Raw genomic sequence first — 19,783 nt, 5'->3', positions numbered from 1 at the left:
GAGGTTGCTGTGAACTAGACTAAAGCCACGGCACTCTAGCCTGGGCAACAGAGTGAGACTCTGTCTCAAAAAAAAAAGAGTGTCGAGTAACACAGAAAGTGCGAGCAGACTGACCTAAGAGTTGAAGCCAGGTCTGTTTGATCCCACTGTCTCTTGTACCTGCCTTCCTCTGCGTCGTCCTATTGGTTGCCCTGTGCTTTATGATGGAGGAAATACTTTCATTTCTTAAACTTTGAATTTCATTTTGAGAAAGAAATTTTCTTGCCTATTTGTGCTGTTCCTCTTTTGCAGCATTTTTTATGGCTCAGGCTTGTGTGTGTTTCCCTGCATTTCATCTATTAAGAAGATTTATTGCTGGGTATGTGGATACATATAAAAAATTAAAATATCTCCACTCACATCTATCATTACAATGCCTTCCTGAGAAACATGAATATTAAAAAAAAACAGCCATGTTAATCACAATCGATCAATAAAGGTTATATCCCTTTTGAGTAAGAAATATGCTAACTTTTCAAAATTATCAAACTTATGCTAGTTTTCCCAACATAAATAAGAATTGCTGACATATTCTTTCCAATAGCTGAAGGGGAATGAGACTCCTGATAAATAGTGCAAAGCTCAGTGAGAATTTTTAGTCCAGTATAATCCTGGTGGTTGGTCTCACATACATCCTTATAACATTGAAGGATACAAAATAAATCAATTAGCCTTAAAGTAATTTATGAAATATGTAACTCAAACTTGAAGTAAGTTGTAGAATTTGGATCCATTTCTAGAAAGAAGACAGTCACTGTGTTATCTCAATAACAGGTTTTTTTTAAAGCATGGAGCTCTACAATTATATAAGCCACAATATGCATCATTTTAGTGTAGTCTTATTTGTAAGACTATAAAATTTTAGATAGCACCTTAAGTTCTGTGTTTTCACAAGGTTGCCCTTACTGAATTTAAATTCTATTAAGTTTAAAATAGGTCAGTGTATACTTTATTCTTCTAGCTCTCTACTGCCAACTCCCATTTCCCCACCCCAGCCACAGGACTTGGTGTCTCATCCTTTGTTTATCACAGGCAAAACCCCTGCTTTGGATTCAGGTGGGGCCAGGCTTAGAGCTAAGATAAAGATCCCTTAGGAGGTTGGCTAACCAGGACAAGCACAATGGCCAGATCCTGAAAGAAACTGGGCCTGCAATTCTGGTCTGGAGTAAACACAATTGCAGCAGATCTACAACTGTTACAGAATGGGACCAGGACACATGTGGCAGCTGGGAGAAAGGCAGGGGTAATTGCTGGGCCTGGCAGTGATTTTGGGGTTCCAATATACACAGTCCCCACTTACTGCTGTTTATATTTAAAAAGTCCAGTTTTTATATAGTTGACTGAACTTTAGAATACATTTTTCCTCAAAATATTATTGTAAACTATAGTTAGGTTCCCAAAACAGGCAATGCATAAATGACAGGTCTATAAATATTAATAATCCACATGGTACATCATGTTAGTGATGGTTTATAAAAAAAATGCATGCATGCATTCTTTTCTTTAATAAACAAGTTTTGAGTTATTTTTATGAGCACAGGAGTACAGGGGAGAAAGCTGTAGCAGGGCAGGATTTTGGCATCAGGCAGGTATCATGGGGAAGTTTCTGAAGAAGAAACAGGCTACCTGTATTCCTAGCACCAGTAACATTAAATATATATGTGATCTGAATATGTGAACCCAACATCTCTTCATTTGCCAATCTTGAGGTGAGTCAATTACAGGGAAAACAGTCATGTAATGCTCACAGCTGGGTTTCCTTTCAAAGACCCACCCCCTCACAGCACAAATTGTGCTCCTTGTGAGTGGTGCGATCTACATTCTCATCATCTCTAAGGATGAGACTCAGGTGTAGAGCAAGGAGAATTCTCCAGCAACACCTCTACTGGAGTGTTGAATAAGCACTGCACAGACTTATACGGGTATGAGTAAAACAGTAAAACAGAAGCATCACAGTGAGGCAACAGCCCAGGGAGAACGTTGCCTACTATACTGCCAGGCGCGCAGTGCCAGCTGTATCACATCTCCAAACCCTGCAGGCTTTCAGCTGGGCACAGCTCTGGTGAATAGAAAGTTATCTAAATTAAGCATTGGTGTGTTCTTTACAAGGCCTCATGGGGCTGGAAAAAATATCCCAACTAAATTAAGCTTTATTTCTCTTCCATGGCACCAATCACTAGATACTGTGTTGATATTGAATTTAAAGAGTCCCCAAATAAATCTCATATATAGTCTGAAAGTCACAGATAGTGTCTTCATGGGGAGGTCATGTTTGCCCTGAGTGATTCCAACTGAGGCATGATGTGTGGCTCAACAACTGACCAATTAGCGCACCTTGCATGAGATGTCTATTTCATTATCAAGGTCTCAATTTTCATTGCAGTGAATACTGTGTGAGCTATTTATAAATTGGCTAATATTAACAAATTTCTTTGTCAACTTGGCAAATATGATTTCAAAATATACATGGGGTGGTAGCACGATAACAACTGGTGATTGGATTAGTGTTAGTTTCCTACTGCTGCTGTGACAAATGCCCACCAACTGAGTGCCTTTTCAACGCAAATTATCTTACAGCTTTGGAAACCAGAAGTCTGAAATAGGTCTTATGTGTCCAAAGTCAAGCTTTTGGCAGTATTGCCCCCGCTTCTGGATTCTCTGGAGGAGAATCTGGTTCCTTGCCATTGCTGGTTTCTGGAGGTCACCTGCATTCCTTGGTTCATGGCCCTGCATCACTCTGACCTCTGCTCCCATCCTCACATTTCCTTCTCTGACTCTGACACTCTTCTGATAAGTAGCCTTGGGATCATACTTCCTTCTCTGACTGCCCTCCTCTTATAAGTAGGCTTGGGATTATATTGGTCCCAACCAAATAATCCAGGATAATCCCCCATCTCAAGAGCTTTAACTTAATCACATCGGAAAAGTCCTTTTTACCATGAAAGGAAACATACAGGTAGGGAGGATTAGGACATGGACACCTTTGGGGGACCATTATTTTGCCTACCACAATCACATTCTGGGGCAAAATGCATATTCATCCCACGTGCAAAATATATTAACTCCATCCCAATATCCTCGAAAGTCTCAACCCATTACAGCATTAAATCAAAGTCCAAAGTCTCCACTAAATTTCTTCAGCTCAAAAGTTCCAAATCTTGTCATCTGAATCATCTAAATCAGCTATGGGTGAGGCAAACTTCCTCTCTGTAAACTTGTGGAGTCCAGGAAACGAGTTATCTGCTCCCAGAATATTAATACACTGGTGAGACAGGTGGAAAATAATAGTTATAGACATCTCCATTTGAAAGGGGAGAAAATGGCAGGAAAAAAGAAAGTGCCATTTCCAAACAATTTCTAAATGCAGCCAGGCAAACAACACAGTCCTGAGAATAATCCTTTGCAGTTTGACACTCTGCCCTCGGGGTCCAAGGCTCTGGCCCTAGAGTCTTCCTTCCTTTCGAATAAAGGGCAACACAGTTTGAAGCTGAGTAGTTTTCTTTCAGTCTATTTCCTGCATGCAGACTGTTGGGAGTCTGACAGCTTCTTTCATTTTGGCCTGTCTCTGTCCCTTTCAGGCCAAGGTGAAAGTGTTCTGCTGGCGTAAAATTCTCAAGAACCCCCCATGTGTGTCTCAGGAAAACATACCGTTAGACAAGGGGCTTCTCTATAAACGTTTCGTAGATAATACAATCTCTATTCTTGGCTTTTGCTTACATGGCTGAGAGGACCCATGTGTCACACACCTCATATCTTCAGATAGTATTCTGCATGACCAAATACTCAGACCTTTTGATCCTTCTGAAGCACTCGCAAAAGGTTGTCCTACCACAACACTGGCATTCTCTTCAGAGCACAGCTTCCTGATAGTGAATCTCCTAATCATAGTATCTTTTGCCACCTGAATAAGTTGAGAATTTCCCAAATCATCAAGTGTGGTTCCTTTTTTGTGAGCAGTTTTTCCCTGAATGTCTCCCTTTCCTCCCCCATTTTACTATCAGCAGCAGGAAGAAAACAGGCTACCACATCAACACTTTGCTTGGAAAGTTCCTCATCCAAGTGTACAGTTTGATCATTGTGTTAGTGTCCTATGATTGCTATAACAGATTACCACAATTTGTGTTGGTAGCTTAAAACAACACAAATTTATTCTCTTACACTTTTGGAAGCTATGAATCTGAATCGGTTTTACTGGGGCAAAATCAAGTGGTTCATGGGGCCACGTTCTCTCTGCAGGCTCTGGGAGAGAATCCATTTACTTGCCTTTTCCAGGTTCTAGAGCCGCAGGCCTTGCATTCCTTGGCTCACGGTCCCTTCCTGCGTCTTTACAGCTGGCAACAGAGCCTCTTCATTGCATCACCTTCTCTCCTCTGTCTGTATTCGATCTCCTTTTGCCCCTCTCTCATATGGATCCTTGTGACTGCATTTAGGGCCCAGCTGGATCATCTCCCCATCTCAAGACTCTTCACTTGATCGTATCTGCAAAGACACTTTTCCCTTTTCCCACGTAAGGTAACATTTGCGCATTCCAGGGATTGGGACCTGATGTCTTTGGGGGCCATTGTTCAGCATACCATAATCCTTAATAAGTCCTTCATTCCAAATAGATTCAGGCACAATTCAGCTAAGCTTTTGGCCACTACATAGCAGGGTTCTCTCTGTCCGGTTTCCAATAACACATTTTTCATTTCCTTCTGAGCTCTCAGCAGTGGGGCCTTTGATGTTGGTATTTCTACCAGCAGGGTGTTTATGGCCATTTAAGTGTTCTCTAAGACAATGTAGGTTTTCTCTACCTGCTCCTCACTTTTTTGTAAGTCTTCACTACAGAGTTGTTAACATCTCTATTTCTCTTAATAGTCTCTCTTCTTTTTTTTTGGTTGGAATAAATTTATTTCTTCTGTCTGTAAACAAGGTGTTTAATAGTTATGGCATTTTTTTGAATGCATATTAAATCAGATGAGTTAGATTGTATCCCAGATGTAACAAAGTGCAGGGAAAGAAATGGACAAGTCAGCAACAAGATTTGTTTTTAAATCTGTACATTATCCACAAGGCCCAAACAATAGAAGCAAATACTAGAATGTCCGTAAGTAGTGCCATTCGAAAGAAACCCTTAATAGGTCAGTTAAAATCCATCTCACAATAACAGCAGTTCATTTTAACAATAGTATGGCACAGAATACATATGAAAAAACTTCAAGACAGCCAAGTCCACAATAGTGCAACTTCATATAAAAACTCAAGCTGCAAATAAAAATTGGTCCTATGAAGAACAAACTGGACACACTCCAGATGGTTATGTTGGGATACCTAACATCCATAATGGCAGCCTTTTACAGTTTTAATGAGAGTAGAGCTGATGTGCAAAGAAAAAGACAGGAACAAAAATCTGAGCTATTGCAATGATGGAATGTCCCTGGGGATTCAATCAGTATGGTTTCCGTAAGGTCATGGAGGAAGTGCCTTTTGCTCTTGTTTTGCCATTGCACTCTTCATATGTCTTGTAGACACAATGAAAAAAGGTTTTTCTCTAGCCAAGTGCAACAACAATACTAAAAGCAAACTACTGCAGTTCTCAATAGCTCGTCAATAAAAGGGATATTAATTGGTAAAATAAACCAAGCACTGCATAAAAGAAGATGGAAGCAAACCATCTTAATAGTCTCTTTAAAGTAATCTAAACTTTTTCTCTTATGCACCTCAAAATTCTTCCAGCTTCTGCACACTGCCAAATTCCAGCCATCCCACTTCCAGGTGCCAACATTTGTATTAGTTTCCGATTGATGCCATAACAAATTATCACAAACTCACTGGCTTAAAACATAGCAAACTTATCATCTTCTAGTTTTGGAGGTCAGAAGTCCAAAAAGGATCTCAGGAGGCTAAATCAAGGTGTTGGCAGGATTGCATTCCCTCTGCAAGCTCCAGAGGAGAACCCGTTCCTTGCCTCTTCCAGTTCCTAGAGGACACCTGCATGCCTGGACTCTCGGCCAATCACTCCAACCTCTGCTTCCATCATCACATCCCTTTCTCCGAATGTGACGCTCTTGCCTCCCTCTTAGAAGGACCCTTGTGTTTATATTGGGTTCACATGGAGAATACAGGATAATCTCCCCATCCCTTAATCACACCTTCAAAGCCCTTCTGCCACGTAAGGTAGCATATTCACAGGTTTGGGATTTTGTCCATAGGGACATGAACATATTTGCAGTGCCATTATTTTGACTTCTACTGCATTGGTGCAGTATTTCCTTGTGAACAAGAAAGGCTCAACTATGAAGAACATAATTGGGTAGAATTCTGGAGACTTTCTTTAATTGCCTCATTGTCTTTGAATTTTTGGTCTTGGCTAAAGCCAGTTCACTCTCGTTTCATACCTGTCAATTATTTTGTTCAGACAATAAAAGAAACTCTCACTATTTTTCTTTTTCAAATGACAAGACTGGACCAGAGAAGTTTGGCAGTTTTACAGAGGTCACACAATTAGTCAATGTCAGGACCACTCTGGAATTTGGTTGTTTTAATCACCTTAAAGTGTTCTTCAACCGGGAGCAGCCCCTGGTCAAGCAGAGAGCTCTCTAGTGAGTTCAGAATCCTAAACCCTCAATTGGGGTGGTACAAATCCAAGTTGAAGCAATTATCTTAACTTTAAAAAATGCCCTTTTCTTTACCCTAAATTAAGATGATGTTCAGAAATGGGACATTGTGCTGCAATAAGTTAATGCTTTAAGGTCTTAATAGAAATTGGAAGTAAAACAGAAATTGGATCTTTGGGAAAAGTACTGGATTCTTGAATCTGCCAGTAATTCAGTGAACTTTTTCCATAGGCAGTTTTCTCAACCTTTTGGGGCTTCATTTTCTTTATCTAAAAAGTGAAGGTTTCAAGTAGATGGCCTAGCTGGCCCTTTTGAGCTGTGGCAGTCAACCATTCCATGGAGGGTTTTCGTCTCCGTTCTGTGTGGGGATGGTTGATTACACATCAAGGCACTTGGCATTCCAAAGACCCCAGGAATACAAGGTTCCCTCTTATCTAGAGATATTTTTTAAGTATGATAAAACTCCAGGTCATTTTTTTAAATGTATAGAGGGACTGAAAATGTTTTGATCTGAAAGGTTTTCCCTTACTGAGGCTGGAACATTTGCTGTTAGGGGATTTGTCTGAATAATACATTCGTTAGTGGAGAGACCCTATCGTAAATGAAGTATACTTTTCTGAGATATGGAATTCTAATTCTAAGAAGCTGTACAGAAATGGAGGTACAACCCATGAGACTCTAAAGATAGCATTATTTATTGAGATGGTAATTGTAAAATCGCTATCTTTTTAATGTTTTTACTGAAATTATTTTTTTATTTAAAAGGATCTTTGTTTTTTAGATCCAGCTGAATTCTGTCCACCTGTCTCTGTGCACCCTCCTTGTCCCCTGCACCACACAACACACACACACTCCGACAGTATGTTAAAAGCAGACTCTGTGGTGTACCTTCCTTGTCAAAATGCCATCTTTAGACATTGTCAGTGTAGTGATTTTTGGAAGGTGGGCAGCTCTCAGGGCCAAACAGCCAGCCCACCATGGCAGAAAGGGAGGCTCTGGTCCCTTTTATAAGCACATGGTCTTGGACAGGAAAGGAGGAGGGATAAGCCAGCAACAGGCAGAGTGGGGCACCAAGAGTCCCTGGGGGGTCTGCTGTGAAAAGTAGGGGCATGAACAGAAACTCCAGGTGGCGGTGCCTGCAGTGGCTGTGTGGATGGGAGTAGAACACCGGCACAGAACGAGGGGAGGAGCTAACCCTGACCCACCAAGTTGTCGAGAACTCAGCCAACAGACCTGGCTTGCAGGTGGCACCCAAGACCCAGTGGGACACCAAGTGTGTGTGGGGGCAGAAGCCCAGCTGGGTGGGCTGGCAGACACAGCTGTGTCTGGAGAGAAGACTCTGCCATTGGGGTACATCTCTCCACATCTACCTTGTTGATGGCAGTGTGGCCTGTAAAGCTGTTAATGTCATGTGCGGTGAGGCAGAGACTGTAGAGCTGGGTCTGCTGGTTGAAGTCTTCAGGGCTGTGGCAGGCTAAAACAGTCAGGCTCCCTGAAACATCGTCCCCCCCAGGGTGAGCCCCTGGGTGTTTCTGATACACATACGTCCTCAAAGTGTTAGAACTGGGGACACAGACCCGCACAAAGTTTGACTCTCCCAATCAGACGTGTTCGTCTCTAAACTCCTGCAGCACTGTTTCTTCATGTGCTCATTTTCATATTTATTGCTTTGTACTTGATATTACATAGCTTTATGTATACTTCTTATTTCCCTACTAAAATTTTGCTTATTAAGGAATTCCAGGTTTTCTGAGCTCCTTGTGATTTAGTCCTCCAGAGCAGCAGTCCCCAACCTTTTTGGCACCAGGGACTATTTTTCCACGGACTGGGGTGGGGGCAGGGGGGAGGATGGTTTCGGGATGCTTCAAGTGCATTACATTTATTGTGCACTTTGTTTCTATTATTATTACATCGTAGTATATAATAAAATAATTATACAACTCACCATAAGGCAGAATCTATTGCTGCTGCTGATCTGACAGGAGGCGGAGCTCAGGCAGTGATATGAGCCATGGGGAGCAGCCGTAAACACAGATGAAACTTCGCTTGCTCACTGCTCACCTCCTGCGGTATAGCCCCTGCTTCCTAACAGGCCACGGACTGGTCCATGGCCTGGGGGTTGGAGACCGCAGCTCTAGAGCACATTTGACACGCTTAAATTCTCTGTTCATTATTGCTTTATTTGACAAACTGCTTAAGTTTACAAACAACCACATGAAGTAATATTATTTCCTTTGTTTTGGCTGAATACTATCCTTGCAGGCTGTGTTTTTAATGTCTTAATTTTCCTAATTCGTTTTTTTTTTTTTTCTTTTTTGGAGACAGGGCTTCACTTTGTTGCCCGGGCGTGAGTGTAGTAGTGTCATCATAGCTCACTGCAGCCTCAAACTCCTGGGCTCAAGGGATCCTCCTGCCTTAGCCTCCTGAGTAGTTGGGACTACAGGCATGTGCCACCACACCTAGCTAATTTTTCTATTAATATCTTTTCATAGAGACAAGGTCTTGCTATGTTTCTCAAGCTGGTCTTGAACTTCTGACCTCAAGCAGTCCTCCTGCCTCGGCCTCCCGTAGTGTTAGGATTACAGGCAGGAGCCACTGTACCCGGCCTCTAATTTTCCTAATTCTAATAAGTAAATATTTACCTTACTCATTTCATAGTCTCTAATCATAGCCCTTTTTCATAATTTGTGATTGAAGAGGTCCATTGCAGATTATTTATCAGGTAAAATAATGTAAAAATCTACCATAGCTAATTGTTTGCTACACGTACTGACAGACAGACACACATATGCATACTGGAATCAAACGGTTAACCTTTCAAAGTCATGATTATGTGGAGATTTTAGTGATGCAGGAAGTATTCCTGTGCTAATATTAGGTGTGAGAAAGACTGAATTTTATATACCAAGAATGAAAAGAAAATATATGTACATGTAGAAAAACTCTGGGCTAAATGTACCAGGTGAAATTATAAGTGAAATGGTAGATATTTATAATTTTCTTTATACTTTCCCTGTATTTTCCCATATTCTATGAATTCTATGAATACACATGGAATATTGTTTTAAAAACCATCTCTCTGCCTGAACGTGAGCCTCCTATGGTGAGTTCTGGCCCATCTGCACTCACGGCCCTCTGTGAGTCCCTCCAGCTGTGAGTCCCTCCACAGTAATGGCAAGAGAGGATTTCCTCTCTTTCAGGGGCACAGACCTCACTTCCACTGATACATATTTTAGTTTTATTCAGATAACACATACATTGACTACTCAGTGTACAATTGTCATGTGAATTATGTGCCTAATTTGATAGCAGAAAGTTATTGTAACAGAAGCAAATGGTAAAGGCAAAAATGAATGTTTATACATTTTGATTCTCGCCCTACTTGCAGAACAATAGCACTAATATAACGTTGAATTATTATCTGCTCTAAAGATAGAATGCGTTTAAGTTTGCATGCTCTTTATTTTAATTTCATTATATGTAATTTCATTTTATTTAAATAATGGAAAGAAAAACTAAGAAATGGAAGATAAGCTCATTAACAAAATTTAGAATCATACCTAATGAGCAAAGTCTGCAGAAAAATAAAAGCACCACAGTGTGGCAGCTCCAGAAGTACCTCACTTCTGACAGAATGGAGCTCCTGGCTGTGCAGGGTGTGCTGTGTGTGTTCCAGGAGCTTCTGTGTCCAGGGGCTGGGCAGCCCGAGCTCCAGCCATGGCTCTGCTGCTGAGTAGCTCTGCATCCTTGGCCTGATTCCTTCATATTGTGCCTCGCTCTCCTCCTCTGTAAACTGGGATGTCATAGCAACCACTCTCGTTGCGCTAGTAAGATGAGATGAGTTAATGCAGGTAAAGCACTTGACGTGGTGCCTGGCATAGACACACCAGCTGTTATTACCATCGTGATCATAGTCATTGGTAACAGTCATAGTGCTGGGTGACAGCAGTCCCCAACCTTTTTGGTACCAGGGACCGGTTTCAGGGAAGACAATTTTTTCACAGGGGAATGGGGAGCAATGGGGAGTGGCTGTAAATACAGATGAAGCTTCACTCGCTTGCCTGCTGCTCACCTCCTGCTGTGTGGCCTGGTTCCTAACATTGCTGTTATATCACAAGTTTACTTACTGTACAGTTTCACAACACAATGATTATAGTAGGTTCTGGTCAAAATTTGAACATGTGGAAAAACTCTGGGCTAAACGTACCAAGTGAAATTATAAGTGAAATGGTAGATACTTATAATTTTCTTCTTTATACTTTTTTCTGTATTTTCCCATATTCTATGAATATATATGTGCATTTATCCTACATTTATAGTTTTTGAACTTACAAACTACTTTAGAAAATGCATATATTTTCAACCTTGTCAAGGAAAGCTGTTTAGATAATGCTCAGTGCGGGATGGGAAACAAAGAATAAATAATTTTTAAAGGCATCTTAAATTGTTTTGTGAGCGTTAATATATGTATGGACACACACACCCCAAGCCACAGTACAGAGTAGATTTGATTTAAGCCTAATTTCTGAATGATATTCATCTACAAAACAAACTTATATAATTTGGTGGGGACAATTTAGACAATTCCATAAAAGATGTTAACTAAAGTAAGTACTAAGGTATGGCTTTCTGGGACAAAGTGGTTGCTCAACAAATAGCTAGAGTTAGTGAGTCATTCAAAAGTTTTCATCTTTTATTTTTCAGCCTGACTATCTCTGCTGAGTGCCCCATGCAACTTGAAGACTTCCCTATGGATGCCCACGCTTGCCCTCTGAAATTTGGCAGCTGTAAGTTATTTTCACAAGTAAGAACCATGGATATACTTTGGGGTCAGTTCCACATTCATTCAGAAGAATTTAGGCTCTGTATATAAATAAGCACAATATGATGCAGTCTAAGATGCCTGGACAGTGTTTTGACCTGGCCTGACTAGTTTCCTTGTCTGTAAAATGGGAACATTAACACCTGCTCAGCATACATCACAGATTAGTGTAAACTGAGACAATGCGGGTGATGGCACTAAACAATGCAGAATATGCTCCTCTGGAGGTGTTTTTTTCCTGGTTTCTTCACCTGGCTGTTCTTTCTTGTTTTCACTTCTCATATTACAGATCACCTCTCAGAGGGGCTCCCAATTTTCAATACCCAGCCAGTAACATTTTTTATTGCATTGTAATCGTTGCTATGTTGACTCATTTCTTCTAGAATGTTCCATAAGACCAACGACCTTGTCTGTCATGCTCATAGTCACTGCTCACCCATAGCACTCAGCATCTTAGGAAATATGTGTTGCTTGAACAAATAAATTATTCATATCAAAACATGTTAGGTATATATTTAACCAATTCTAGTAGAAATTCCTGGATTCCAGCCATTCCAGACAGAGGGTGTGGTAACACTGGCCCCAAACAAGTGCCTGCAGCATCACCCCCACTTCTGAGACATTTGGAGCAGGGTGGGAACTGATCTACTGTTTCCGTCTTTCTTTTTGCTATTCACTTGTGTATGTGAAGTTTTCATTTTTGAAAGCAGAATGTCTTCTTTGAGATTAAGCATGAAAACTACATACGTTTGAATCCTTTGGGGCTATCCCACTCCTTTTCTAAATAACTGTGGGCAAGTTATTTAGCCTCTTTAAGCCTTTTTCTTAATTTGTAAAACAGATGAGAGCTGTTATGAGATGTTTCAAACTGGCAGAGTAACACTAATTAAAGTGCTCAATAAATATGCTCATTGTCATCATTACCATAAAAGTACTTTATGACAATGTGTTTATACCTTCTTGACAAATGTATATCTCATCTCCTCTTTGCTATAAATGATATCTCTTTGACACATTTAATGCTTATGGAACTAAATTTTGTCTAATATTAATGTTGCCACACCAGTTTCTTCTTTAATTCTTACCTGGCATGTCTTTTCTACATTTCCTGTTTCATTATATATCCAAGTTGGGAAGTTCTGTGTCTTAATGGGAAATGTAATCCATTTTATTTACTGTGACAATTTGAATGTTTAAAAATATTCCTGAAATGTTTATTTTTCTAAGTATCAAATTTTAGTACACTCATTGTTTCCTTTCCTTTTTAAAAAGGAACACCACTTATTGAAGTGACTGTCTTTTCCCTGTTTTGTATTCTTGGCACTCTTGTGAAAGATCCAGTTGACCATATAGATGTATAGACTGATTTCTGGACTCTATTGGTTCCATTGGTTCTATTGTTCCATTGGTGTATATGTCTGTCTTTATGCCAGTGCCACACTGTTTTAATTACTGTAGCTTTATAATATATTCTGGAATCAGGAAGTGCAATGCCTCCAGCTTTGTTCTTTCCTAAGATTGTTTTGGATATTTGGAGTCTTTTGTAGTTTCATATGAATTTTGGGATTGTTTTTTCTCCTTCTGTAAAAATTGCTGCTGGGATTTTGATAGGAATTGCATTGAATCTGTACATCATTTGGGTAGCATGGACATTTTATCAATATTAAGTCTTTCATCCATGAATAAGGGGTATCTTTTCATTTGTGTCTTCTTTAATTTCTTTAACCAATATTTTGTATTAGTTTTCCATGTACAATAGCTTTCACTTTCTTAGTTGAGTTTATTACTATTTTGTTCTTTTTGGTGCTATTGTAAGTGGAATTGTTTTTCTAATTTCTTTTTCAGATAGTTCATCGTTAATGAATAAAAACGCAGCTGATTTTTTATCTTGATTTTGTATCCTGAAATTTTACGAAAGTCTTTTGGTGGAGTCTTTAAAGTTTTCTATATATAAGATCATGCCATTTATGGACAGGGACAATTTCACTTATTCCTTTCTGATTTGGATGCCTTTTATTTCTTTTTCTTGCTGAATTGCTCTCACTAGGTCTTAAAGTATTATGTTGAATGGAAGTGGCATAAGTAGGCATCTTTGCCTTGTTCCTAATAGAGGAAAAGTTTTCAGTTTTTCACCATTAAGTATGCAATTAGCTGTGGGATTTTCATGTATGGCCTTTATTATGTTGAGGTAATTTTCTGACATTCCTAGTGTGTTGTGAGTTTTTAATCATGAAAGGGTGTAGAATTTTGTCAAATGCTTTTTCTGCATCTATTGAGATGGTCAAGTAATTTTATTCTTCATTTTGTTAATGTAGGGTATTACATTAATTGATTTTCATGTGTTGAACCCTCTTTGCATGCCAGAGATAAATCCCACTTGGTTATAGTATATGAATCTTTTAATGTGTTGTTGAATTCAGTTTGTTGGTATTTTATTTAGGAGCTTTACATCTATATTCATCATGGATATTGGCTTGTAGTTTTCTTGGAATGTCTTTGTTTGGCTTTGATATGAGAATAATTCAGTCTTCATAAAATAGAAGTTTTAAAATTCTCCTCTTAAATTTTTTAGAAGAGTTTGAGAAGGATTGGCATTAATCGTTCCTTAAATGTTTGGTAGAATTCACTAGTGAATTATTTGGGCTTAAGTTTTTCTCTCCTAGGAAGTTTTTGATTACTGTTTCAGTCTCCTTACTAGTCATAGGTCTGTTCACACTTGACATTTCTTTCTGAATCAGTCTTGGTAGGTTGTATGTGTCTAGGAATTTATCCATTTCTTCTAGGTTATCCAGTTTATTGGCATATAATTGTTCAAAGGTTCTTACGAACCTTTTTATTTCTGTGGCATCAGTTGTAATGTATCCTTTTTAATTTCTGATTTTGAGTCCCCCTTTTTTTCTTAGTCTAGATAAATTTGTCAATTTTTTTTCAAAAAACATACTCTTAATTGTGTTGTTTTTTTTTCTATTATTTTTTGATTCTCTGCTTTGTTTATTTCTGCTCTAATCTTTGTTACTTCCTTCCTTCTTATCTATTCAGGTTTAGTTTGTGCTCTTTTTCTAGTTCTTTGAGGTATAAAATTAGGTTATTTATTTGAGATTATTCTTTTTTAATGTGGGCTATAAATTTCCCTCTTAGTACTGCTTTTCTTGTATCCTCTAAATTTTAGTATGTTATATTTTCATTTTCATTTGTTTTAAGATGTCTTCTAAGCTTTCTTTTGGTTTCTTATTTGACCCATTGGTTGTACACATGTGTGTTGTTTAATTTCTACATATTTATGAGTTTTCCAGTTTTTCTTCTGCTGTTGATTTCTAAATCACTCTATTGTAAATTATATGATTTTAATCATCTTAAATTTATTAATACTTTTTTTGTGAAGGAACATGTGATCTATCCTGTGGAATGTTCTGTGTGTGCTTTAGAAGAATATATATATATATTCTGCTGCTGTTGGTGGAATGTTCTATGTATGTTTATTAGTGTGTTTGTACTGTAGTGTTGATTAAGTTCACTGTCTCTGTTCTATCCATTACTGAGAGTGGGTATTGAAGTCTTTTACTGTTATTGTATTGCTGTTTCTCTTCTTGGTTATGTCAGTGTTTGCTTTATATATTTAGTTGCTCTGATGCTAGATGCATATCTTACTGGTGAATTGATCCTTTTATATAATGATATGTTGTCCTCTCTGTCTCTTGTGGCAGTTTTTCTTTCTTTATTTCAAAATATTAAATATTAAAGGGGTATAAATGTTTTTGTTAGATGGACACCTTGTATAATGCTTAAGTCAGGGCTTTTGGTGTACCTGTCTTGTGGTGGTTTTTGACTTAAAGTCTATTTTGTGTGATATAAGTACAGCCACTCCTGTTCTCTTTTGATTGCCATTTGCATGAAATACCCTTTTCTGTCCTTCGCTTTCTTTCTATGTATATCCTTAATCTAATGTGAGTTTCTCGTAGACCAAATAGAGTTGTATTTTTCTTTTAATCCATTCATCTTCTCTGTGTCTTTTGATTTGAGGACTTTAATCCATTTATATTTAAAGTAAATATTGATGGGGGAGGATTTACTATTGCCATTTTGTTATTTTTTTTGTGTTTGTCTTTTATTTTTTGTCTTTATGTTTCCTTTTTTCTCTCTTACTATCTTGTGTTTCATTAATTTTTTATATTGATATGCTTTGATTCTTTTCTCTTTTTCTTTTCTGTAACTTGTATAGGCATTGCCTTTATGATTGCTGTGTGGCTTACATAAAATATCTTATAGGCATAATAATCTATTTTATGGTAATATCTTAACTTCAATCACATACAAAAACTCCACACTTTTACTACTCCCTCCCACACACTTTATGTTATTGATGACACAATTTACATCCCTTTATGTAGTGCATCCATCATCATCTTCTAGTTGTAATTATTTCTATACTTTTGTTTTTTGACTCCTATACTAGAATTAAAAATGACTTACCCACCACTGTTGCAATAATTCAGTGTTCTATATTTGTCTGTGTATGTACCTTTACCAACAAGTTTTATACTTTCTTATACAATTGTGTTGTTGTATAGCATTCTTTCATTTCAACTCGAAAAACTCTCTTTAGCATTTCTTGTAAGGCAAGTCTAGTGGTGATGTACTGTCCTTCTGCTTCTGTTTTTCTGGGAAAGTCTTTATCTCTGCTTCATTTGTGAAGGAGAGTTCTTCCAGGTATAGTTTTTACTTTCAGCACTTTGAATACATTTTCTCATTCCCTGCCAGCCTGAAAGGTTTCTGACGAAAAAAGTCCACTCATAATGGACATAAGTATATATATAACAAGTTGCTTTTCTCTGGCTGCTTTCAAAATTCTCTCTTTGTCTTTGACTTTTGACAATTTATTTTTAATGTGTCTTGGTGTGGATTTCTCTGGGTTTATCCTATTTGGAATCCTCTGGACTTCCTGGATCTGTTTCTCTGCTTGCTTCCTCACATTTAGGAAATTTCGGCCATTATTTCTCTGAGTATGCTTTTGTGTCCTTTCTTTCTGTCTTCTCCTTTGAGACATCAGTGTGCATATTGGCCCACTTGATGTTGTCCCTTAAGCTTTCTTCACTTTTTTTCATTCTTTTTTATTTTTGCTCCTCTGACTGAATAATTTCTAATGACCTATCTTAGAGTTTATTGATCTTTTCTTCTACCTGATCTAGATTTCTGTTGAATCCCTCTAATGAATATTTCAGTTCAGTTATTGTATTCTTCAGCTCCATGATTTTTGTTTGGTACTTTTAAATATTTTCTGTCTCTTTGTTGAAATTTTACTTTGTTCATGTATTGTTTTCATGATGTTGGTGAGCACCTTTATGTGGTTATTTTGAATTCTCTGTCAGTTAAATAATATGACTCTATTTCATTAGGGTCAGTTTCTGGAGATTTGTCTTATTTCATATTTTGGAAAATATTTCCCTCTTTCTTCATTTCTTTATTCTCTGTATTTGATGTGCACGTTAGACAAAACATCATCTACTTTTTCCATTTTTTATGAACTGGTCATGTACAGGAGAAGACCTTTACTGATCCTTCTCACCAGAGATTCTGGGGGCCTCTGCAACCTTGGTGTTAGTCCAACCCACTTTCTTTGTTCAGAGGAGCCCCCAGGCATCTAGAGTATGCTGGGTGCCATTAGCACACAAAGCCAAGCCAGTCTGAAACCAGTTGCCCAGTGCCTCAGGCAGCACTCATAAAAGTTGAATCACTAGACACTCTGCTCAACTTTTTCCCTCCCCAGAGAGAAACTGAGATCTGGAGTTTTTCCCCTATTTACTCTGTGCTGAACCAGGGGGACAGGCTGTGGTGACTAATTGCCTGCTGGGTAAAACTGCTACCTCTGTTCTCCCTGCCCGCAGGTGGCTAGATTATGCTGGGTCTTTTTAGAGCTCCAATACAGGCTAGCCAAAAGCCAGACCTCTGGGTAGCCCATGGAAAATTGGGGGTATTGAACACATGGTTTATTTCTTTCCATGCCTAGGGAGAATCTGGGAGCTAGGGTTTTTCATTACCTTTCTCTGAGCTGAGCTTGGGGGAGAAGCTGTAGGGCTACAATGACTATAGCCCAAACCATGTTATCTGTTTTCTGTGGCCTCAGCTTCACCTCTCTTCTTTGTCCTTAGCTGCTCCTAAGTTTCCTAACTTTGCCAGTTTCCTTAGCACTCTGTGAGGTGAGACAGAAACCTGCCCCTGGGGAAGCACACTGAAAGGCCAGGGATGTTAGATACATACTCTACTCTCTCTTTACTACAAGGGAGAAATCAAAGGCTGAGATGATCTCTTGACACTGAGTCGTGCTGGCTTAGGAGAAAGGTTGGCTTGGGTAAAATGAAATTGCTCTTCTTACCCATTTCAGGGTGGCTGTTCTTGGTTTTGTGTTCATATGGGGTGATGCAACTTCCTAACTGGATTATGGACCTTTCAAAAAGGTATTTTTCTACATGAATCAATATTAAATTGGTATTTCTGTAGGGGGATAAGGGTCCTATTCCTTCATCTGGCTGATGTAATTCCTCCTTTCTGTATTTTTAGATACCAGTTCTTTACCCTATTTGTGTTTTGCAAAGATTTTCTCCAAGTATATGACTTTCATTCTTATTCTCTTGACAGTGTCTTTCACATAGCAGAAATCTTTAATTTTAATGAAGTCCAGTTTTTTATTTATTTCTTTCATGGAGTATACCTCTGGTGTCATATATAAAAAGTTATTGCCTCGCTAATGCTCACCTAGATTTTTCTCTTACGTTATCTTATAGGAGTTTTATAGTTTCGTGTTTTACATTTAGGTCTACGATCCATTTTGAGTTAATTTTTGTGAAGAGTGTAAGGCTGTGTCTAGATTCTTTTTTTTTTTTTCATGTGGGTGTTCCATTGTTCCAGCACCATTTGTCGAAAGACTATATTGTCTTTCAACAGTATGTTATGTTTGCTTTTTTGTCAAAGATCAGTTGACTGTATTTGTGTGGATCTATTTCTGGGAACTCTTTTCTCCTCCATTGATCTATTTGTCTAATACTTTACCAAAACCATGCTGTCTTCATTACTGTAGCTTTATCCTAAGTCTTGAAGTCAGGTGGTATCAATTCTCTGACTTTTTTCTTTTCCTTTAATATTATGCTATTTATTCTGGGTCTTTTGCCTCTCCATATCAGCTTTAGAATCAGTTTGTCAATATCCACAAAATAACTTGCTGGGATTTGCATTGCTGTTGCATTGAATCTATAGATTATGTTGGGAAGAATGAACATCTTGACAATACTGAGTCTTCCTCTTCATGAACATAGACTATCTCTCCATTTATTTAGTTCTTCTTTAATTTTTTCAACAGAGTTTTGTAGTTTTTTTCATCTAAATCATGTATATGTTTTGTTAGATTTATTTCTAAGGTATTTCATTTCTTTGGGTGCTAATTTGGCTGGTACTGTGTTTTTAATTTAAAATTCTACTTGTTCATTGCTGGCATATAAGCAAATGATTGACTTTCGTATATTAATCTTATATCCTGCAACCTTGTTCTAATTGCTATTAGGTCCAGGAGATTTTTTGTACATCACTTTCATATTTTCTATATAGGCAATCATGTCAACTATTAACAAAGATAATTTTATTTCTTCTTTCCCAATATGTATACTTTTTATTTACTTTTCTTGTCTTATTGCATTATCTGGGACTTCCAGTACAATGTTGAAAAGATGTGGTAAGGGGGCATATCTTTACCTTGTTCCCGATCTTAGTGGAAAAACATCTTGGTCAAGGTTTATTTTATTTTCACTATAGATCTCCACTTATTCCAGTACCATTTGTTGAACAAACTATATTTCCTTCATTGAATTTCTTTCGCACATTTGTCAATAATCAGTTGGGAATATTTTTGTATGTCTATTTTGGGGTTCTTGAATCTGTACTGTTGATCTCTGTGTGTATACCTCTGTCAGTACTACACAGTCTTACTTACTGTAGCTATACAACAAGTATTGAAATTGGATATACAACAAGTATTGAAATTGGATAGACTGATTCCTCCAAGTTTATTTTTCTTTTTAATAATTGTCTTACCTCTTCTAGTTTATTTGCTTTTCATATAAATTTTAAAATAATCTTTTCTATATCTATCAAAAATTTTGGGGGGGCTTTCATAGGAATTGGGTTAAACTTGTATAACAACTTAAGGGAAATTTTACATCTTCCAGTTCAGGATGAGAGTATATCTCTCCATTTATTCAGATCTTCTTTGAATCCTATGCATGTTTTCTTTAATTTATACAGAAGTGTTTACTTTTTTTAAGGGAATGTAAATGATTTT

At 38.0% G+C, this 19,783-nt stretch overlaps 1 protein-coding gene across 2 annotated transcripts in view; it reads left to right on the top strand.

The window, feature by feature from the left end:
• Nucleotides 1–19,783, top strand: part of GABRA5 (gamma-aminobutyric acid (GABA) A receptor, alpha 5) — a 103,092-nt gene that overhangs the window by 37,140 nt on the left and 46,169 nt on the right. For both annotated transcript variants that reach the window (XM_012647981.1, XM_012647979.1), the window contains exon 7: nucleotides 11,340–11,422. In XM_012647981.1, coding sequence (XP_012503435.1) covers nucleotides 11,340–11,422 — 83 coding nt within the window. The remainder of the gene's footprint in view (nucleotides 1–11,339; nucleotides 11,423–19,783) is intronic.

This window comes from Propithecus coquereli, unplaced genomic scaffold (genome assembly GCF_000956105.1).
Source record: "Propithecus coquereli isolate 6110/MARCELLA unplaced genomic scaffold, Pcoq_1.0 Scaffold28, whole genome shotgun sequence".
Classification (NCBI taxonomy): domain Eukaryota; kingdom Metazoa; phylum Chordata; class Mammalia; order Primates; family Indriidae; genus Propithecus; species Propithecus coquereli.
The sequence above is the reverse complement of the archived record's forward strand: the minus strand, read 5'-3'. Positions and strand labels throughout refer to the sequence as shown.